The 23,910-nt window shown below is 38.7% G+C and overlaps 1 protein-coding gene across 2 annotated transcripts in view; it reads right to left on the bottom strand.

Moving 5' to 3' along the window:
- Nucleotides 1-4,172: 4,172 nt before the first annotated feature.
- srgap1b (SLIT-ROBO Rho GTPase activating protein 1b) overlaps nt 4,173-23,910 on the bottom strand; it is a gene marked incomplete at both ends in the record, with an annotated part of 65,904 nt that continues 46,166 nt past the window's right edge. Inside the window, 16 exons of one of the 2 annotated variants that reach the window (XM_079818002.1) lie at nt 4,173-4,589; nt 7,092-7,452; nt 7,536-7,670; nt 8,966-9,143; nt 9,220-9,299; nt 9,381-9,605; nt 11,920-12,025; nt 12,271-12,405; nt 12,484-12,561; nt 12,659-12,719; nt 13,533-13,563; nt 13,685-13,712; nt 14,096-14,180; nt 16,059-16,256; nt 21,015-21,116; nt 22,467-22,688. In XM_079818002.1, coding sequence (XP_079674128.1) covers nt 4,173-4,589; nt 7,092-7,452; nt 7,536-7,670; nt 8,966-9,143; nt 9,220-9,299; nt 9,381-9,605; nt 11,920-12,025; nt 12,271-12,405; nt 12,484-12,561; nt 12,659-12,719; nt 13,533-13,563; nt 13,685-13,712; nt 14,096-14,180; nt 16,059-16,256; nt 21,015-21,116; nt 22,467-22,688 — 2,442 coding nt within the window. Of the gene's footprint in view, nt 4,590-7,091; nt 7,453-7,535; nt 7,671-8,965; nt 9,144-9,219; nt 9,300-9,380; nt 9,606-11,919; nt 12,026-12,270; nt 12,406-12,483; nt 12,562-12,658; nt 12,720-13,532; nt 13,564-13,629; nt 13,713-14,095; nt 14,181-16,058; nt 16,257-21,014; nt 21,117-22,466; nt 22,689-23,910 lie in introns of both variants that reach the window. The other variant, XM_079818003.1, reaches the window with a different exon arrangement.

The raw sequence follows: 23,910 nt of genomic DNA on the forward strand, positions 1-23,910 counted from the left end.
TTGGATCCCATTAAATGTATAACCTCTATCATTTTACCTCCACTTCAGCATCAGGAAAGTTAAGATGCATGATGGGAAATGATCCCTTGCTAAAAGGCAGAGCCCATGTCCTCCACTTGTGCACTTCTGCGTGAGCCATAAAAGCATCATCGAATCTTCCTACATTTTTAACAGCAAGACTGAAATAAAAGCATAGGTTATTATTAGTGCACATGTGTACAGGACATGGATTCTTGCAGATGGACTCGAACATTCCAAGGAAAATTGAGGGACATGAAATTTACATTAAAAAAATAAGGTAAGACTATTTCGATGGTCCACTTTAGACATTCTACTAAGCATAAGTAACTTTGCAACTACATGTGAACTCTCATTAGAGTATTATTAGACTGTCTGCTTAATATCAGCTAACACTTTATTTTGATGCTCCACAACAGACATTCTACTGACTATAGGCAGTGTTACTTTTTAAAAGTAATGCATTACAATATTGCGTTACTCCCTAAAAAAGTAACACGAAAACGCAAAAACATGATATAAAGCGCTGTTAAGAGCCATGTTGGCCAATCAGAGGCCTGAAAAAAGGTTATTATCGGTTCCGAGTATAACCCTGTTAGCACAGTTATTAGTAGCAATATTTTGGCTACATCCGCCATTGCAAAGACTCGCCTCACGTAAACAAAGGAGATAGCGGCACACAATCTGACGTCAAACAGAGATAACCCCGCGCACTCCGACGTCACAAGCCAAAATCTCCGGTTTCACCATTTACACGACAACACTGCAACCGGAGTTTCTGAAAATCTTCACTCTTCAGGAGTTTTCAAAAAAGTTTGGTTTCAGTCACTGGATACTGCGTTTGTGTGTGGACAAACGGCCAAACTGCATAGATAAAGCTGAGGTTTTGAAAATACCCATGTTAGTGTGGACAGGGCCTTAATCTAGAACTACAATAAGCATCATGTTCACACACAACGCCTCTCTCAACACAGGAGAGCTGTCAGTTAATAAATGAAAAAACAAAGTAACTTGCATTACTTTTTTGAAAAAGTATATTTTTTGTTGTAAATTTAAAGGTAATTGGTTACTTTAGTTACTTGAAAAAAGTAATCTGATTATGCAACTCCTAACACGGATTATAGGTAATTTTGCAAGTACTAGTTACTTTAAAAGTAATCCGATTACATAACTCCCAACACGGACTATAGGTAACTTTGCAAGTATTAGTTACTTGAGAAAAGTAATCTGATTACGTAACTTTGCAAGTACTAGTTACTTGAGAAAAGTAATCTGATTATGTTACTCCCAGCACAGATTATAGGTAACTTTGCAAGAACTAGTTACTTGAGAAAAGTAATCTTATGTAATTTTGCAAGTACTAGTTACTTGAGAAAAGTAATCGGATTATGTAACTTTCAGTACGGATTATAGGTAATTTTGCAAGTACTAGTTACTTGAGAAAAGTAATCTGATTACGTAATTTTCAGTACGGATTATAGGTAACTTTGCCAGTAATAGTTATTTGAGAAAAGTAATCTGATTACTTAACTTTCAGTACAGATTATAGGAAACTTTGAAAGTACAAATTACTTGAGAAAAGTAATCTGATTACGTAATTTTCAGGAGGGATTATAGGTAACATTGCAAGTACTAGTTACTTGAGAAAAGTAATCTGATTACGTCATTTTCAGGAGGGATTATAGGTAATTTTGCAAGTACTAGTTACTTGAAAAAAGTAATCAGATTACGTTACTTTCAGTACTGATTATAGGTAATTTTGCAAGTACTAGTTACTTAAGAAAAGTAATCTGATTACGTAACTTTCAGTACGGATTACAGGTAACTTTGCAAGTACTAGTTACTTGAGAAAAGTAATCTGATTACGTTACTTTCAGTACAGATTATAGGTAACTTTGCACGTAATAGTTACTTGAGAAAAGTAATCTGATAATGTTGCTCCCAGCACAGATTATAGGTAATTTTGCAAGTACTAGTCAATTTATTTTAGTAACCCGTCCCGAACAGTCTACTAATAATAATTAGTTGACATGTAGTTGCAAATTAATGAGAGTTATTTGGCATGTAGTTGCAAAGTTACTTATAGTTAGTAGAATGTCTAAAGTGGAGCATCAAATTAATTTGGTATAACAATGATATTTTGTGTGTGCACTATCCATTTAAATATTATAGACCTTCACATGCACAATGCTTTACTTACCATTACGTTTTAGTATATCATTCCAGCACTGCAAACCGAAATATATGAACAACAAAAAAACATACAACACGCCATTTTTGAGACATATCAACTTTGCTTTATTTCAAAGACATTCAGTTTCGACACATTTTAAAATGCACTGGAACATGATTTAATGCTACATGCCAATACAGTCCTATACATGAAAGTGCGACATCACAATGGATTAAATGTACATATTTATTATTTGTTCAGGTTATTAAATATCTGGAAAGAGCTCTAGCGTTATTATTGTTATTATTTAACTTGGGGAACGACTCTTCAGAGAGCGACGGGAGCACACACCCTTGGCAGACCAGGCTCCTGCATTCAACATGCAACCTGAAAGGCACTTTCATGTGAACACAGTGTGTGTGTGTGTGTGTGTGTGTGTGTGTTTGTGTGTGTGGGAGGGTGGGGCGATGGTCTTAGATATGCACATCGCTTGTAAAAGGATAAAAGGTGGGCATTGAATACGGCGATAAGCGGACACGGTCGTATGAAAGAGCACCAGTAAGAAATAAATCCTTGTTGGTAAAAAAATAGAACAGGTAGAAAAACGTAAGGGCAGCAGTCAAAAAAAGTGGAAAAACAATCATTGTTAGTGTATAAAAAGTGAACCAAGGCCATTCATTTCGTAAAACAACTCACCTCACCTTCATGCATATTTACACACCAGATTAAACACCCTCGTTCACACACACACACACATACATACATATCTTGTCTACAAATGCAGTGCACTCTTTCTAACTCTCTCTCACTTATACACACACACACACACACACACACACTCAAACACTTAAGTTGCCATGTACAAGCATGAATTATCCATCATCTAGTCCTCTGCACTACTCTAACCGCGATTCATCATGCAAAACCCCCCACATACACACACACAGGAGAGCCATGTATGGTTGGTGTGCTCCAAAGAGTCTGCCGTTGACGATATCGTACAAACACACGTACACTGGAAGCACAGGGGACGTTGAAAATCGAGGATCGAACACCATTATGGTCCGTCAGAGGAGCAGCAGTGGAAATTGTACTCGGACGATCTGAGGGAGGGCAAGACCTGGCGAAAGTCGTCGCAATCCTCCCCGGATACAATCAAATCTCTTTTGCATGTTCAGCAGGATAATACATTAAAGCTTAGTTCACGTTCGCCCTCGGAATGTTGCCAGTTCCGTCCCTCCCACGTCGTCCAATCAGGCTTCAGGGTTTGGTTTCCACGGTAAAGGGGGAGGTTTATCTGGTGATCAAGGCTTAGTGTGGTATTTTTCGAGTGAAAAGAAAAAAAGTGGAACATTCATGGAAATACATTCTGTGTTCTTTAGTCGCCTCGTTCCTTGCGGGAAAGGCTAGGTGCGCGGCTTGAAAAACAAAACAAAAAAACCCTTAGTTACATTCCCCATCAACTTCCAACAAGTGAAATAACCATTTTCCCAAGAGGCACCGGTAGTCCTGTAACTCGAATCGAAGCATCAAAGAAAGCAGCAGCAACTTATAACAATGGCGTTCTCGACGGAGCGAACACATCCCTCTTTGTGGTAGTACGTAAGTAAGGCCTAACAAATCAAAGCACTCAAAATGCATTGCACCATCTCAATAGAACGACATTTTCCCCAAAAAAACAACAACGGTACTTCCTGTACAGGCAGTCTCTCTCCGCTGTCTCTGAATGGGTTCCTCGTAAATGTATCTACACACAGACACGGTAAAGTCCTATTCACTTTGAGAATACACACACACACACACACACCACCCTGACAACACATTTATGGATATAATATCGTAGACTAACGCTATCAGACCGTTCTGCACGTAAACTAGCTATCGGCCATACAATCATGTCATTATTAAGAGTAACCCTGTTTACGTTCTTCAAGCAATCATCAAGTCTTAAACCCTGTTTCCTTCGGTTGGACCCATTGGCTTACATAGTGCCGGATTTGTCGCCGCCAAAGCTCGGGGGCGGATTCTGGGGCTGCTGGGAAGGCGGAGGGTTGGCTTTGGGGAGAATGGGCGGTTTGGGGCGTAGGGCGGGTGGGCGGAGCGTCACGCCCATGCGGGGCGAGGCGATGGGCTTGAAGGTGGCAACGGGGTCGTTGGAGCGGCGGGACGAAGGGCCGGGCAGTGGAGGGAGCGGTGGAAGGGGGCTGATAGGGCTGAGGGGGCTCGGGGAGTCTGACGGGCTGGACAAGCTGGAGGGGGTGGAGCCCGACGGGCAGGACGGGCTGCTCTTCACCTGCTCCAGGGTGTCCAGCACCAGGTCAGGAGCCGCGGTTTTCCCGTTCTGCCTTTCCAGCTCACGCAGCTCGTTCAAGGCCAGACTCATAGTTTCCTCTATATCCTGGAGAGAGAGAGAGCGTTAACTGTACGGGTATTACTAACACCACATGTTGGGTCATTTGAGCGTGCGTGAGTGTGGATTTGGGTGAATCTCATGAAATGTGTCATGGACATATCAAGGTCATCATTTAAATTCAAGGGAAACCAGTACAAACAATTATTTTGCATAAAGAAAATAAATCCTATTTTTTTGGATCACTCTTTTTTTCAATAAATACTACAGAAATAAAAAAAAATAAAAATAAATATATAAATATATAAATATATATATATATATATATATATATATATATATATATATATATATATATATATATATATATATATATATATATATATATATATATATATATATATATATATATATATATATACAGTGAGGAAAATAAGTATTTGAACACCCTGCTATTTTGCAAGTTCTCCCACTTAGAAATCATGGAGGGGTCTGAAATTGTCATCGTAGGTGCATGTCCACTGTGAGAGACATAATCTAAAAAAAAAAAATCCAGAAATCACAATGTATGATTTTTTAACTATTTATTTGTATGATACAGCTGCAAATAAGTATTTGAACACCTGTCTATCAGCTAGAATTCTGACCCTCAAAGACCTGTTAGTCTGCCTTTAAAATGTCCACCTCCACTCCATTTATTATCCTAAATTAGATGCACCTGTTTGAGGTCGTTAGCTGCATAAAGACACCTGTCCACCCCAGACAATCAGTAAGAATCCAACTACTAACATGGCCAAGACCAAAGAGCTGTCCAAAGACACTAGAGACAAAATTGTACACCTCCACAAGGCTGGAAAGGGCTACGGGGAAATTGCCAAGCAGCTTGGTGAAAAAAGGTCCACTGTTGGAGCAATCATTAGAACATGGAAGAAGCTAAACATGACTGTCAATCTCCCTCAGACTGGGGCTCCATGCAAGATCTCACCTCGTGGGGTCTCAATGATCCTCAGAAAGGTGAGAAATCAGCCCAGAACTACACGGGAGGAGCTGGTCAATGACCTGAAAAGAATCGTTTCCAAGGTTACTGTTGGTAATACACTAAGACGTCATGGTTTGAAATCATGCATGGCACGGAAGGTTCCCCTGCTTAAACCAGCACATGTCCAGGCCCGTCTTAAGTTTGCCAATGACCATTTGGATGATCCAGAGGAGTCATGGGAGAAAGTCATGTGGTCAGATGAGACCACAATAGAACTTTTTGGTCATAATTCCACTAAACGTGTTTGGAGGAAGAAGAATGATGAGTACCATCCCAAGAACACCATCCCTACTGTGAAGCATGGGGGTGGTAGCATCATGCTTTGGGGGTGTTTTTCTGCACATGGGACAGGGCGACTGCACTGTATTAAGGGGTATTTGGGGAACAACCTCCTACCCTCAGTTAGAGCATTGAAGATGGGTCGAGGCTGGGTCTTCCAACATGACAATGACCCGAAGCACACAGCCAGGATAACCAAGGAGTGGCTCTGTAAGAAGCATATCAAGGTTCTGGCGTGGCCTAGCCAGTCTCCAGACCTAAACCCAATAGAGAATCTTTGGAGGGAGCTCAAACTCGTGTTTCTCAGCGACAGGCCAGAAACCTGACTGATCTAGAGAAGATCTGTGTGGAGGAGTGGGCCAAAATCCCTCCTGCAGTGCAAACCTGGTGAAAAACTACAGGAAATGTTTGACCTCTGTAATTGCAAACAAAGGCTACTGTACCAAATATTAACATTGATTTTAACTATTTTAACTATTTAATTAATGTAAATTAATACACGAATAATGACATATAAACAATTTATATATCCTTAATATCTAATAATTTATCATAACTTATATTACTGTTAATTAATTTGCTGAATCGTTTTATTAATAAAATTGTAACAAATTATATATATTCAAATGAATAATAGTAATATAAATAATGATAAATAAATTATATGTATTTAAATAAAATAAATTGATAATACAATGAATCCAATTATTGAAATATAATTTATATAAAATATAAATATTATATAGATATTATAATATCTAATATATAAATGTATTATTATATATAAAATATTTATTAAATATATTTAATAATATTTATAAAACATTATTATATTGTCACTTCATTTGATACACAAATAATGGAATCCAAACCATTTCTATACAGATATTATATTCTTTTTTTTAAATACAATATATTGATTATACATTTAATACACAATTATTGAAATCTAATCTAATTTATAATATAAATTATATATATATAGATATTATATCTATAATATAATATCAAATATAATTTATCATAATTTATTATTTTCCCTGATTATTAATTTGATTAATCAAATATAAAAAAAACATAAAATAAATATAAAATAACAATCAACATAAAATACATTTAATTTATATATGATTTAATAATTAAATGTAAGAATAAGAATAATTATAAAATCCTTTTAATTTTTGCATGTTTTTTTGAGATTCACCCAGTTTCATGACTGTTCATAAACAAACCTGTGCCATAGTGTGCGGGTTCAGCGTCTGGGAGCGTTGAATAGGTATCCCACAATGCAGTGCGGAGGGTGACTGGCGTATTGGAGGACTCTCTCGCTCTCTCTCCCTGCGCAGAGACTCATGTCTGCTGATGCTGGCAGTGACGTTGCCGTTGGAGGTGGCGTTGTGTCCAGTGCGTCTGTGGTGCTCAGGACTGTCCAGGGCGCAGCTGTTCCCACGTAACAGCTCCCGCGGGCTGAAATGCCCCGTTACGGTCACTGTTACGGGGGGCGAGCTGCGTTCCAGCCCATTGCCATGGCAGTGACCGTCGCTTAGGCGACCAGGGACGCGGCGCAGGAGGGCTTCCGTCCGCTTCCGGTGTCTGAAGAGTGGAAAGAGGAAGACCAATTGAAATACAAGGAGAACGGTGACTAGGAGACTAAGGGCCAGAGTGTGTGTGCTCACCGGCTGATGAAGGTCTCAGGGATTCTTGGTTCAGTAGGGGACGTCAGCGATCGCCTGGAGCTCACTTCATCTGAAGGTGTGGTGCTGATCTCACTGTCTGCTTTCTGGCTCAGAGTGTCTGACATGGCCTCATCCCTAAAATATGGCATTCATAAGTTTATCCATCAACCTTAAGATCAAGCGATTCATTTGATGAAAATTTATTTTAGTTCAATTAGGAAATTCAAGCCATTTTGTTATAAACAGAACAAACTTAAAAAATAAATAAATAAATGATCATGATAAAATACAATAATTATTACTGCAAGGGAACTGTGGTAAATATTAACTGTAGTCACCATGCAGCAGTAACTGTTAAAAATTAGTCACCATTATAAAAATACTAAAATGAAATAGAATACAATTTTAAATAAATTAAATTAAAGTAAGGTACGGTAATTTAAGGTGAAATTAAATGAAATTTAAAATAAAGTAAAAGTAGTAAAATTAAAAAGTAAAATAAAATTTTAAATAAAGTAAAAGAAGTAAAATAAAAGTAAAGTAAGCTAAGGTAAGGTGAAATGAAATGAAATTTAAAACAATGTAAAATTAAAAATAAAGTGAAAGTAAGTAAAAGAAAAAAATTTAAGTAAGGTAATGTAAAGTAATATATAATTTTAAATAAAGTAAAATAAAAATAAAGTAAAACAATAAAAAGTAAGGTAAGGTAAAATAAAATTTGAATTAAAGTAAAATAAATAAAAAGTAAAGTAAGATTAAATGGAATTAAATACTATTTAAAATAAAGTAAAATTAAAAAAAGTAAAGTAAAACAAAAATTAAATTAAAAATAACTTCTCACATTGTGTAGGGGAGCCACCATGTCGATTCTCTATAGTTTTAGAGCATTAAAATTAAGTGGGGATTAGTTACCACTGTTAAAAAAAGAAATAATAATAATAATAATTAAAGCTGCTGTCCGTAACTTTTTTTGTGTTCAAGATTTACAAAAACGATATAATGAGAATCCGCGTTTTTGTCTTACCCTGAATCATTATGGTACACTTATAATAAGTGTTTATATTGGGACTATTTCAGACCAGGGCTGGTAGGAACCGCTGTGGAGGAGCACAGTCCCTGCGTGACTCGCCATAGACATAAACAGAGAGAAGTAGCTCCGGCTGCAATGTTCTTTCGCAAGACGCAAAAAGTCACGGACTGCAGCTTTAAACAAGTGACTTCTCAAACTGTAAAGGAGCTCCATATTAATATACTACGGTTTTATAGAAGTAACATTAACTGTAACAATAATCTTTGGTGGAAACTTTGGTTGCTATTGTATTTTTTGTAGGGGATGTTGTATGCAAATACAAAAAAAAAATCATACATTTCTGATACATTTTCCATCTATTTTGTTGCCATCCCTCTGTAGATGAAGTGCATGAACTCACTCCTGCAGCGTGACGTATTGGTGTGGTATGAGTCCGTCGATGCCGTTGTGACGTCCCTCCCACCAGTCCTCAGACGCCCTCTGGAACAGCAGCAGAGTGGCGCCTTTTTTAAAGGTGAGTTCCCGTCCAGAGCGTCCCACATAGTCAAACTTGGCCATCGCCTCCACAGGCTCACCCTCTGAAAGACAGACAGTCCACATTTTGTTTTTTTGGGAATAAGTAGAAATAAAGTATTTCTTACAAGTTATAATTACCCTCCTCACTCGTCTGTGTTTCCGTCCCTCCATCCTGCTCGCCCTCCTCAAACGCTCCAGGTTCACTGTACGGACTTTCACTTTGAGCGCAAAAAGATGATCAACATACTGGAGAACACTTTAAACCATGTCAGTAATGTGGTAACCAGGTAAGCACTCACCAGTACTCAGTATTGCTCATGCATTTCTCATAAACGGGTCCCTCCAGCTCTTTGGTGTCAGGGAAGATGGTTTCATGGTGAATGATGATGGTCTTGATGATCTCGTTGACGTGCGCCTGACATGAAACCTGGTCCAGGAGGTCTGGAGTGGGCATCAAAGTCGGGCCGAAGCAAATGGCCAGGTTTCCCGGATCCATCATGTTCTCGTCGCTATACTGGGACAAGCTGTGAGTGTGGGAAATAAACCCAAGATGCATTGTGTTGTCTCCATTGCTATAATTATGCGTTCTCAATCAGAGTGAGTCATAAACTCCATATCGCACCTTTTGTCTTTGCACCTTTACGCAACACTCGCTCCCACCCTCCCTCTGTCTGTCTCTCACGGCATGGAGGTGGGAGAGCTTTTAATTTCCGGTGTGAAAATGGATGCTTAGTTTAGCTGCATTTCTCCTATTCGGTGAGACACTTGAGCTTTGCAGCTGAGTGAGTGGTGTTCGTGTGCGAGTATTATTGATGAATATTTCATTCTAAGTATATAGATGGGAAGGTGTGCGTGTGGGTTTACTTAGCTACACTTTAGGGACAAAACTGTAAACACAAGTCAGCTAAATCTGGCAAAACATTTCCTTTGAGGATATCCGAAAGACATCCTAAAAATGAAAAGGATTCAGAGTAGATATCACTGTAAATTGTCTTATGTCATTTTTGGTTTTCTGGTAGTATTTTCACTAGCAGATGAAATCATGTTGAAATCACATTTTGAACAGTTTTTACACATACAAAAGTTTATGTATGTGTTTGTATAATACATTTAAATGACATTTGACCTATCAAAAGTTTGATGACCTATTTTGCGTTTCTTATTCTCTTTAGTGAATAGTCATTAGTGTTTAAGTATAAATAAATATAATAAAATAAAGTATATATATATATATAGATATACACACACACCGATCAGGCATAACATTATGACCAGATAAGTGAATAACACTGATTATCTCTTCATCACAGCACCTGTTAGTGGGTGGGATATATTAGGCAGCAAGTGAACATTTTGTCCTCAAAGTTGATGTGTTAGAAGCAGGAAAACTGGGCAAGGGTAAGGATTTGAGCAAGTTTGACCAGGACCAAATTGTGATGGCTAGACGACTGGGTCAGAGCATCTCCAAAACTGCAGCTCTTGTGGGGTGTTCCCGGTCTGCAGTGGTCAGGATCTATCAAAAGTGCTCAAAGGAAGGAACAGTGGTGAACCGGCGACAGGGTCACGGGCGGCCAAGGCTCATTGATGCACGTCTAGTCAGGGTGCCCATGTTGACCCCTGTCCACCGCCAAAAGCGCCAACAGTGGGCACGTGAGCATCAGAACTGGACCACCGAGCAATGGAAGAAGGTGGCCTGGTCTGATGAATCACGTTTTCTTTTACATCACGTGGATGGCCGAGTGCGTGTGTGTCGCTTACCTGGGGAACACATGGCACAGGATGCACTATGGGAAGAAGGCAAGCCGGCGGAGGCAGTGATGCTTTGGCCAATGTTCTGCTGGGAAACTTGGGTCCTGCCATCCATTTGGATGTTGCTTTAACACGTACCACCTATCTAAGCATTGTTGCAGACCATGTACACCCTTTCATGATAACGGCATTCCCTGGTGGCTGTGGCTCTTTCAGCAGATAATGCGCCTGCCACAAAGCAAAAATGGTTCAGGAATGGTTTGAGGAGCACAGCAACGAGTTTGAGGTGTTGACTTGGCCTCCAAATTCCCCAGATCTCAATCCAATTGAGCATCTGTGGGATGTGCTGAACAAACAAGTCTGATCCATGGAGGGCCCACCTCGCAACTTACAGGACTTAAAGGATCTGCTGCTAAGATCTTGGTGCCAGATACCACAGCACACCTTCAGGGGTCTAGTGGAGTCCATGCCTTGACGGGTCAGGGCTGTTTTGGCAGCAAAAGGGGGACCAACACAATATTAGGCATAATGTTATTCCTGATTGGTGTGTACACATATACACACACATACATACAGACAGTGTTGCCAAGTCTGCGGTTTTCCCGCGGAATTGGGCTACTTTAACACTGTTACTGCGGGCTGTTTTTCATGTCCACGGGTTGAAGCGACCCCAATTATGTGATATTTAGCCCCTGGGAATGTGAAAAGCTGGCAACCCTGCATATAGGGTCATTATCATTAAATTAAACCAAAACCATCAAAAATATACAGTAGCGTTAATGGAAATAAAATAAATGCTTAAAATGTATTTTATTTCAGCTAGTTTTTAAGGCAACATTTCTAATTTGTTGAGTTGAAGTAAAAAAAATAATAAAAACTACAGACATTTTAAAATCTTTAAGTAAACTTAAAATGAAAACCTTAAATATTGATAAAAATATATTTATACAATTAAAAAAAGGTAACTGCAACTTTTCCAGTTATAAAAATTGCGAGATAGATAATTTTTTTATTCTGTGGCGTAAACAAGCTTCCATGATAACATGTTCTCAATTGGGCAGCTTCATAAATGTGTGCACGAATACTCACTGGTTGAGGAATGCAAACAGGTATCTCATGACCACTAGTGTTGGCCGCGGTGTTATGGTCAAGATCTTCCGGATGGAGAGGGCTCGCTCGTACAGACTCTCAGTTCCTGTTGAAGGCACATAAACAAGGAAAATCAGACGTCCCATGTGCTCAAACAGGCAGGGACTCTTTTATAGATTCATGAAAAGACACCAGCTGTCCAAACTCTCCAGGAAACCCGAGTACTTAGCGCCCTGTCATTTCCCGAATACTTGTGCCACCATTTCTCACACACACACACCTTTCCTTCCTCCATCCTGCTTCATTCACATACATGCGCATATATGAACGCAGGGGAAAACGTGCACTCACGGACGCAGGCGATGAGATCGTTGAACTTCTCCTTGGGGAAAAGCGGGTTGTCCAGGTTTCGGAAGTACATTTTCAACACGCCCGCTACTGAGTTAATGTCATGGTTATTCTCCTCGTCGGTCAAGGGGTCGTTGCCTGGGAAACAGTCACTAAGATGAGAGTGTATCCATGGTGTATAGATGCGTGTATGCATAGATGACTGCGTTCACAAACCTCGTTCGAAAGAGTTCTTGATGTCATTGACTTCCACCTGTGACCCTGAAACCCTGAAAATACCCTGGTGTTGCAGACCTGAAAAAAACGAAAAAAGAATCACGACATGCATGCATATATGTGTGTGTTTGATGCATTTAATATTTGTATTCACCAGATTATAAACATTCCTCACCGTATAGATTAATAAAGCGAATGCAGCTTTCAACAATCAGAGGGATGGCCTTCCCAGAATCCTATGTGCAGATAAAAATATGGATGTTAAAGTAACACTCCACTATTTTTGAAAATAGGCTCATTTTCCAACTCCCCTAGAGTTAAACAGTTGAGTGTTACCGTTTTTGAATCCATTCAGCCGATCTCCGGGTCTGGCGGTAGCACTTTTAGCATAGCTTAGCATAGATCATTGTATCTGATTAGACCGTTAGCATCTCACTCAAAAATGACCAAAGAGTTTCGATATTTTTCCTATTTAATTGACTCTTCTGTAGTTACATCGTTTACTAAGACCGACGGAAAACAAAAAGTTGTGATTTTCTAGACCGATGATATTACGCAGCGCCTGAAAATAGGCTAACTTCCGTCAACATGACCAACGTGACAACCTGCTTACACAGAGAGTGTGCTGGGGACTATTTTCAGGCGCTGTGTAATATCATTGCGCCGCTGCACTCATGAAACGGCAGCAAAGTTCCTTGATTGTTACGCAGGATTGAGAATATAGTTCCTAGCCATATCGGCTTAGAAAATCACAACTTTTCATTTTCTGTCAGTCTACACAATGTAACTACAGAAAAATCAAGTATTAAATAGGAAAAATATCAAAACTTTGGTCATTTTTTGAGCGAGATGCTAACGGTCTAATCAGATTCAATGATCTATGCTAAGCTATGCTAAAAGTGCTGAATTGATCGGCTGAATGGATTCGAAAACGGTAAAACTCAACTGTTTAACTCTAGGGGAGTTGGAAAATGAGCTTATTTTCAAAAAAAGGGGACTGTTCCTTTAACGTCAACATTAGTTAAAAGTAAAAGTTAAAAGGCTCTTACCTGGTGCCGGCTGTGGGAGTTTCGTCGACGGCTGAGCAAAAAAAAGAGAGTTTTAGCATTCAAAAAGGTCATGAGAACCTTTACAAAGTTTCAGAGCAGTATATGTAAAAAGGGCACTAAAGAAGGTCAGACACATAGATGATGAGATATACCTGGTTGTCATAATGTCTGCTCGGTATCCTGCGGATATAGATATTATATTAGACGACATTTCACTGGTTATTACAAACCGAGCTCAAATAATGTCACTTCCTCTTCTTCATTATGTTATTATTATGTGGTGAACATTATTCATTTTGGTTTTATTCCTTTTTTATATAAATCTGACTAGTGTGCATGTTAAAAATAAACATTCTATGACTATTTTGCCATGTAAAACCGCATACACTTTAAATATATTCAGTGTCGGGTCGATTACTTACAAATTGTTGTCGGTTACAGATTCCAAATTACATGTCAAAAATGGTATTATTATCAACATTTTTGATTGTTTGTCTTGAGCCAAGGATTCCAATATATCAGTAAGCATAGGATAATAAATATAATGAAAAGTGCAACATCACCTTCAGCTATGCTTCTCTTCAGCATGTCGTGTTTGGCTTGTAGTTTGGCGATGAGATTGCTGCCTTCCAGATACTCCTTCAGCTTCTGTAGCCAAACAAATGCACACAGTCAATAATAATCCAGTTACACTGGAAATTAATGATCTAATTAGTCCCGGTCATCCTTCAGTAGCCATGAACAAAGTTTAAAGATACTGGCGTTGCTTTAGGCCAAAACAAGACCATTGATCCGGGGGTCACAATGCTACAAAACTACAGTGTGAACAGATCATCGACTGTAAAGTGTGATGCAAGGAGGATAAATACCGTGTCTGTGCTCTTTTCTGTGTCTTATGGACACTTCAGCACTGGGAAGATGAATGTGTATTTAAACTGGGTCATTTATGTAGTAGAAATGTGAAATTATTTTTGAATTTGGTTCTTTTAGACTGAGAAAAGACAGAACATGTATTTTTGTCTCATGTGGATGAAAGACAACAACTCCCAGAATGCACTTGCTTCGCTGCCCTACAAGGCCACTCCCAAAGCCACGGCTATTGGTTATCACTTGCCCCCCAGCCACCGTCGTTCCATTTCGTTCAGTTAGACAGGGTTGCCGCGGGGTGTAAAAAAGTCTAGAATTTCAAAATCTACATTTTAGGCCTTAAAAAGTCTTAAATTCGCTGAAGCATTCTGTTTCAGGTCTTAAATCATTTTAAACCGGTCTTAAATTTCCCTGTGTCCATGTTACTACTTCAAATGCTCAATGAAATCCTGCAGCACTTTAGAATGTTTTATTTTATTTATTTTATTGGTAGTTCTTTCTTTCGCCAGTCCAAATATAATTAGCTGTATTACGGCTACAAATGAGACCAACATGCAGCTTATATTGTAGCCAATCACCTTTCGTGTTATTGGAGTTTCTTTCAGATTGTACAACAGACACATAAAACGGATTTTATTCTTCAGCAAATAGTCCTCCAGTTTTTAATGTTTCTGCGATTACTAAATGCAACGAAAAATCGACATGCATTTTTTGAGATCCTGCATTATTCCTAAACCAAAATAAACAAGATTTATGTATTTTGTTTGTTCTATTATCATGTGTTACTATGGTGCACCTAACATAATACATAATATGGTAAATGTCTCCTAATTTCTGGAAATTACCACCACAAATTCAGTCATTTATGATCTCAAAAATCCTGGTGGGATTGAGCTATGAGTTTATGAAGTTTATCAATTTGTTCAATTTGAATGAAATTTATTTTGCAAGTCATTTTGTGACTGCATTTCCTTTTATAGGTCTTAAATTTCATTCATAATGGTCTTTTAAGACCTTTTTAAAGATCTTAAAAAGTCTTAAATTTGACTTGGTGAAACCTGCAGAAACCCTGGTTAGAGAACAGACACTACAATTAAAAACTGAACGTGAGTGAGCCGAACGAAAGTCACGGCACAGACGCAGCAGGAGTCAGATTTCATTCATCCCGAGAAGAGCTGAGGTAAGCTGTCATTCACGACGCGTGTCCAGTCTGGCGCGTTATCAGATCGCATGTGGTAGCTAAACTTTCATAGGAATTCATTGAAAAGTTGAAACACTCCCTTTGCTCCGTACAGCTCCGTTATGAATGCCCGAGCCGAGCGGCAGCGGCCGTGCGCTTTTACATTCTGTGAGTGAGATCCCTCCCCTGTGGGCGGGTTGAAAACATGCAGAACTAGCTCCTTTAGCCTCTAGGCTCTGGCCAAAAATCCTCCGATGACGCAAAACGACGATATTTGCGTCATCTGAGGATTTTTTCCCGAAATAAAATGCACAATTCTCTTGTCTCAGGGGGATATGAGGGGGGAAAGTACCATCATTCGAATATACTACCGGGTTTCTACTGTTACAAAGCTTAATGCTAAATCACTGAAGTTACCCTTTAAACACTATTTCCAGAACAGGCTGTGTCTGAGGGATTGTGTGTGAGCCAGCATTTACTGTGAAATAGAAGAGCTCCGTTTCCTGCTGGTTGGCACGTCTCTTGGCCAGGCTGGGTTTGCTGAGGTAAGTGTCTGATACGCTGGATTTGACCGACTCAGTGGAGCGACTGTGCTGGAAGCTTTCGGACACGTCGTAGTCCTCCATGTTCACCATGTCCTGGATAGTGCTGAGAGTGGCCTCCGACGTCTTTTTCACCTTCAGAGGGAACATAAGAGAGTTATACAAGTGCTGGTGCCATATATTGCACTGAATGATTAACACATTCATTTGGTAACACTTTATTTTAGGGTTCAATTTGTGCTATTAACTACATGCTTATTAGCATGCATATTGATATGGCTGTTTATTACTAGTACTTATAAAGCACATATTAATGCATGACCTTATTCTACATCCCTTAAAGGATTAGTTCACTTTTAAATAAACTTTTGCTGATAATTTACTCACCCCCATGTCATCCAAGATGTCCATGTCTTTCTTTCTAAAGTCGAAAAGAAATGAAGGTTTTTGATGCAAACATTCCAGGATTTTTCTCCATATAATGGACTTCAATGGGCTCCAAACGGTTCAAAGTCCAAATGACAGTTTCAGTGCAGCTTCACAGGGCTTTAAACGATACCAGACGATGAATAAGGGTCTTATCTAGCGAAACGATCAGTTTCTGCGAGAAACCGAGCAGTATTTATGCTATTATTTTACCTCTTATCAGACGAACGTGATCATCTCTGAGCTCAGCCATAACTTCCGCTAAGTGAGGTCAAAATACGAGCGTGGTCATAGATATATACGTAGATGCCTCATTAGCGCCTGCACGGATCAGTAGAATGAGAAATCTACGATCGATATATCTATGACCACGCTCGTATTTTGACCTCACTTAGCAGAAGTTATGGCGGAGCTCAGAGATGATCACGTTCGTCTGATAAGAGGTAAAATAATATCATAAATACTGCTCGGTTTCTTGCAGAAACTGATCGTTTCGTTAGATAAGACCCTTATTCATCGTCTGGTATCGTTTAAAGCCTTTTGAAGCTGTACTGAAACTGTCATTTGGACCTTGAATCGTTTGGAGCCCATTGAAGTCCATTATATGGAGAAAAATCCTGGAATGTTTTCATCAAAAACCTTCATTTCTTTTCGACTGCAGAAAGAAAGACATGGACATCTTGGATGACATGGGGGTGAGTAAATTCTCAGCAAAAGTTTATTTAAAATTTAACTAATCCTTTAATCCTACTCAATACTTAAACGCTACAAAAACTTACTAACTATTAATAAGCAGTAAATTAGGAGTTTATTGAACCAAAAGTCATAGTGAATATAATTAGATACATTTATATAGCACTTTTCTGGGTACTCAAATCGCTTTACATATAGAAGGGGGGAATCTCCTCAACCACCACCAATGTGCAGCATCCACCTGGATGATACGACGGCAGCCATATTGCGCCAGAATGCCCACCACACACCAGCTGATTGGTGGAGAGGAGACAATCAGTACATGGGATGATTAGGAGGCCATCATGGACAGAGGCCAATGGGCAAATTTGGCCACGATGCCGTGGTTACACCCCTACTCTTTTTAACGACCACAGAGTCAGGACCTCGGTTTAACGTCTCATCCGAAAGACGGTCCCATCACTATACTGGGGTGTTAAGACCCACACAGAACACAGGGTGAGCGCCTCCTGCTGGTCTCACAAACACCTCTTCCAGCAGCAACCTAGTTTTCCCAGGAGGTCTCCCATCCAGGAACTGACCAGGCTCAGCCCTGCTTAGCTTCAGTGGGAAACCAGTCTTGAGCTACAGGGTGATATGGCTGCTGGCAATGTGTTCCCCATACTGAAGTGTTACCGTTCATTTTAAATCAACCTTATTTTCATATTACAGGTGCAAAATACAGGTGTAAATGTTTTACATACACTATAAGGAGCATTTTCTGCTCGATCAAACCCTTACATTTATGTAAGCTAATGTATTCTTTTCACAGTATGTTGATTTAGTGTTGTCAAATAATTTTTGACAGTTCGTTTAGATGATACCAAATTTAGGTTAACTTTTTATATAAATAAAATATTAAATAAAATAATTTGCAGTGAGATAATGAGATTAAAATGTGTAAATCTATTCATTTTTGTTGAAAGAAATGAATATTGTCTTCAACAAGGCTGCATTAAATTGATCAAAAGTGACAGTAAATACATTTTTAATAGGGCTGTCAAAAGATTAATCGCGATTAATCGCATCCAAAATAAAAGTTTGTGTTTACATAATATATGTGTGTGTACTCTGTTAATTATTATTTATATATAAATACACACACATTCATGTATATATTTAAGAAATATTTGCATTTATATACTGTATATACATTTATATAATCTATAATATATATAAATATAAATGTTTTATATATAAAAATAATATTTTTTTCTTAAATATATACATGCTTGTGTGTATATTTATATATAAATAATAATTAAGAGAGTACACACATATATTATGTAAACACAAACTTTTATTTTGGATGCGATTAATCGCGATTAATCTTTTGACAGCCCTAATTTTTAAAGGTCCCATGGCATTAAATTTTCATTTTATGATGTTTTTCAACATTAATATGAGTTCCCCTAGCCTGAATATTGTCCCCAAGTGGATAGAAATGTTGATCGGTGTAAAACCGAGTTCTGGCTGTCTTTCTCTGCCTTTGAGAAAATGACAGGCCAGACGAGCCAATCCTGAAGTCTCCTGGTTTGACGTCCAAGCAGGAACGGTTTCCTCCCTTTCCTCCGCCCAGAGAATCTGTCACGCCCATGCAAACGCTCGAGAGAATAGAGATCATTGCTTGTGAAAGAGTGAACGCTGGCAGTTTCTCAGTGTTTGGATGTACAAATGAAAACAGAAGTCTTGTTTCAGTTCCTTCTGATCTGTGATCAGTGATTTCTGATGTGTAGCTAATTATTTATTATTCATGCACACGCAGCGGCTTCTCTCTCTCCAGACAGAACGGTGTTTTCTATCTTGTGAGTCAGTGTTTTTGTACGTCCTCGTCGCGTCTATCGGTTCTAAAATGTGCATACAATCATGAGTTTCTGCTCAACATCGGAAGAGTCAGATCTTTAGAGATAAACTTCACACACGCCGAAGCTCGGGCTGCACTGGCCGGTGGCCTTCAACATCCCCGACCCCCAGTACTGCATCTGGCCCACAGCGGAGGCACCAAACGCGGCGTGAGATTAAGCAGAAGGGGGGTAAGCGTGAGCATATTCGGGCTAGCCAGCCTAGCCCCACAATAAACTGGATTACATTCGATTACTGCTGTTGTGTCTTTGTTTGCGCTGTGTACTCAACGTCACTGACGCTTTTATTTTATTTTAAAAATAATGCTATTATCAACACTTACTTTTAACTCGTTCATCTCGACAGCTGTAACGTTAATGGTACTTTGCATGTGTTACAAAGTTGGTAATAATGATGAAGACGGACTCGGTGTGACTGGGACTCGTGTTTATTCAGAACTCTCAGATACAAACACAATAAACTCGCGCTGACTGACAGCGCTCTCATAACTCAGTAGTTACTATAAATAACTTTGTTAGCAATCGCTGAGTTCCGTCTCTAGTACATTAGTGATGTCCGGTTCGCGAACGATCTTTCTTTTGAACCAGTTCTTTTTAGTGAACCGAATCAGTTCACCAAATCGGACTGAATCGTTCTAAACGTTTCGCGTCTCCAGTCAGCGCTGATCCATAATTTACTAAAGTTACTAACTTTCTGACATGAGTGACAGTCCCTCCGACTAGAAATAGACTAATAACCTGAAGTATATGCTGTAACTACAACAGTTCAGACATGCTGAGAACTGATGTGAAGTGAACTCAGGTCCATCCGTCTCTCTGGCAGCAGCTCCTGCCTCGTAGACCTCTTTAAACCACGCCCCCTCCGCTCATTTAAAATGCAAAGATGTCAGCCAATCACAACAGTGGGCGTTTTTACTGAAGTCTCACAGCAGACACGCCTCTTGAAGCAGGGCATTCAGCCACAGGGCAAACAGCAGTATAGAAAAAATGCCTTTTATTTCTAAATTATGACATTTTATGATGTAAAAGTCATACTAACAATATAAGTACACCTCAGGAAACATTATAAAATAATAGAAAAATGCCATGCCATGGGACCTTTAATGTAAGAAAAGATTTTTATTTAAAATATATGCTGTTCTTTTGAACTGAAAAAAGTATCATGGTTTCCACAAGCATATAAGGCCGGACAACTGTTTTCAAATATTTCTTGAGCAGCAAATCAGCATTAGAATGATTTCTGAATGGTCGTGTGACACTGAAGACTGGAGTAATGATGCTGAAAATTCAGCTTTGCAGCACAGGAATAAACAGCCATTTTAAATTGTAATAATTACGGTTATTTTTGAACGAATAAATTAGTATTATAATGTCCAACCAACCAGGCTAATAGTACAATAGTCGTGCTTCTTGTTATGTGACAATCACACACTGTAATCAGGAATTGGTCCACAGCCATCTACAAGCAAGGATAGAGGAATATCCCGCACACACACACATCCGTACAGCTCTGGGTCTCTACAGTCTAAAGTCACTGCAGTAATACAGCGTTCATCAGCACTTCTGCTCTGCCCTTCACACGCTGAGAGCTGCAGGAAACAGCTGGCCTGCCAACAACCAGCGATAAATAACCACGCACTCCAACAGAGACGGAGAAGATGGAAACAATATGTATGAATGCGTCTGCGGTTGTGGAGGTGTGTGCTGGTATGCATATATAGTGCCTGACGACAAAGAGAGAAGGAACGAGAGAGGGGAAAGGAGAAATGGAGAAGGTGTGTATGCCTGTCATCTCATTCTTTATCCTCGGTGGGGGAACCGCAGCTGCCGAGGTGCTCATTCGAGAGGAAGGGATTGTGTGTGTGTGTCTCACCTCCTCGTTTTCAATCTTCAGTGTAGAGAGGCGCGACTGCAGCTGCTGGAATCGGAGGAGGAGTTCGGCTTGCACCTGCGGCAGTGCTGAGATTTGACTCACCTGAAATATTAACATGCATAAATACACACATTACAGAAACCGCTCAGCAGAACAAACAAATCATTTGATCTTTTTATAATTATTAGTTTGGCCTTTTGGACATTTTCAAGGACATGGATGGTAAAGAAAGGACAAGAAATTATGATGCAGGATAAAAATTAAAAAAAAAAATCGATCATGACCATGAATTTTGTGCTGAAGATTAATTGTCATACAAATAACTGCGATTCTAATTCAGTTTTTTTTATATATTATATTATGTCATAATTTTTTTTACTTTATATTATAATTAATAATAAAAAATCTAAAAAATGTATATATATTTTATATATATTTATATATATATGTATTATAAAATAGAACCATATGATTTGTGAAATTAATTCATATATAATATAACTAATACAATAAAATATAATATAATTAGTGCTGGGGAAAAATTAATCGCATCCAAAATAAAAGTTTGTGTTTACATAATATATGTGCGTGTACTGTGTATGATTATTATGTATATATAAATACACACACATTCTACACATTCATGTATATATTTAAGAAATATTTGCATGTATATACTGTATATATAATTTATCTTATATATAAATAAATTTTTTTAAATAAAAATATAATTTTTTTTGTGTGTGTATTTATGTATACATAATAATTATACACAGACAACGCACATATATTATGTAAGTACAAACTTTTATTTTGGATGTGATTAATTTTTCCCCAGCAATAATTATATTATATTTTATTATAAAATATATTTTATATAAAAATTATATTTAAAATATATTTTTATTTGATCTAAAATAAAAGTTGGTTTACATAATATATGTGTGTGTCCTGCGTATAATTATATATATATATATAAAAAAAAATACACACACATGCATGTATATATTTAAGAACATTTTTTAAATAATTATATACATTTATATACAGTATATGCATGCAAATATTTTGTAAATATTCAACTATACATAATTACACACAGTACACACACATATATTATGTAAACACAAACTTTTATTTTGGATGCGATTAAATCGCGATAAATCGTTTGACAGCCCTAAATATAATCTATAATTTTTTCTCTTTCTATTTAGATAATACCGCAGTTCATGATCCAACCAAACCAGGACAATGTCAACTTTTTACATAAAAAAATTATGTTTGTAGATGAAATCCTTTGTTTTTTTCTTTAGCCAAATGATGAAGATATAAAAGGACAGTAAGAGTCACTGCAATAGCACATCTTCATTCCTTTTCTACACAGAAGGGTATAACCTAAGGATGTTTTGTGTGAATGTAAATATGTAGTTTGGACACTAGGTGGCGTTGGACCTGGTCTCCCATGTGTGGCTGAAAGTTGAAGCGTGCAGGAGGGGTGAACGCTGTGGGGTGAGTCTCCATAAAGCGTTGCCGGTCACTGCCGGGGTCCAGCCCCTCCACGGCCCCCTCCAAAATATCCAGGCCCTCGTGGCGAGAGGTTTCCAGGCTGTATTCTGCCGACAAGTAGGTCCGCAACGCCCGGCTCAGGCCCGCATGATAGCCGAGGTCACAACACTGTTAAAACACAGACACACGCCATCCATTTTCATAGAGAAAAGAATAGTGTGGATTTGTGTCGAGCTGTCACTCCAAACCGATTATGATGGATAAAACATTACCTTAAAACGGTTATCTAGAAATTATCCTCCACGGCTTCTGTTCTCAGGGTTAATTTGAAGGGTTTTTCATATAGGCTTTTACCATATCTCACTTTCCACCCCCACACAATCTCTCTCTCTCTCTCTCTCTCTCTCTCTCTCTCTCTTTAAGCCACCCACGTACACAAATGCTCCTGCTGTCTTTATCTCAGTGTGAGCAGGTTTGACCTCTGTGAAGGTCAAAGAGACGCAGCGCTCCGATCGTCCAGATACTGCTGACCACGATCAGCCTGCTGCAAACTCTAATGAGCAAAACAACAGACACAGCAAACCGAGGAGCGGGGACGGCCCGCGTGAGAAATGGCTCCTCTCTGTACCGTTGAGGAATCTCCTGGCCTCACTGTGCACTAGATTGAGTGCATGTGCGAGATACTCAACAGGGTCTTATAGAGTAGTGTGCATTAGGTGTACGGTTTGAAGATTTTCTGATGAACTGCTACAGTTGCGGAAATAATCATCAGTATACAACTAGAGCACACTACATGGGACACTCTATCCCACAATGCAATGCACACAAATTGACCTTCCATTTTCAGTGTGACGAGTTAATCAAAATTACTGTAATATAGTGTGTATATCAATCATACTGCGGAATATACAGTGTTTGCAAATATAGTATATAATATGGCATATACAGTAATGCATGTATATAGTGTGGTATATAATATTTAATGGATGATGGATGGATGGATGGATGGATGGATGGATGGATGGATGGATGGATGGATGGATGGATGGATGGATGGATGGATGGATGGATGGATGGATGGATGGATGGATGGATGGATGGATGGATGGATGGATGGATGGATGGATGGATGGATGGATGGATGGATGGATGGATGGATGGATGGATGGATGGATGGATGGATGGATGGATGGATGGATGGATGGATGGATGGATGGATGGATAGAACGATAGATAGAACGATAGATAGAACGATAGATAAATAGAACGATAGATAGGACGATAGATAGATAGAACGATAGATAGAACGATAGATAGATAGATAGAACGATAGATAGATAGATAGAACGATAGATAGAACGATAGATAGAACGATAGATAGAACGATAGA

Source organism: Gobio gobio (assembly GCF_949357685.1).
Source record: "Gobio gobio genome assembly, chromosome: 5".
Taxonomy (NCBI): domain Eukaryota; kingdom Metazoa; phylum Chordata; class Actinopteri; order Cypriniformes; family Gobionidae; genus Gobio; species Gobio gobio.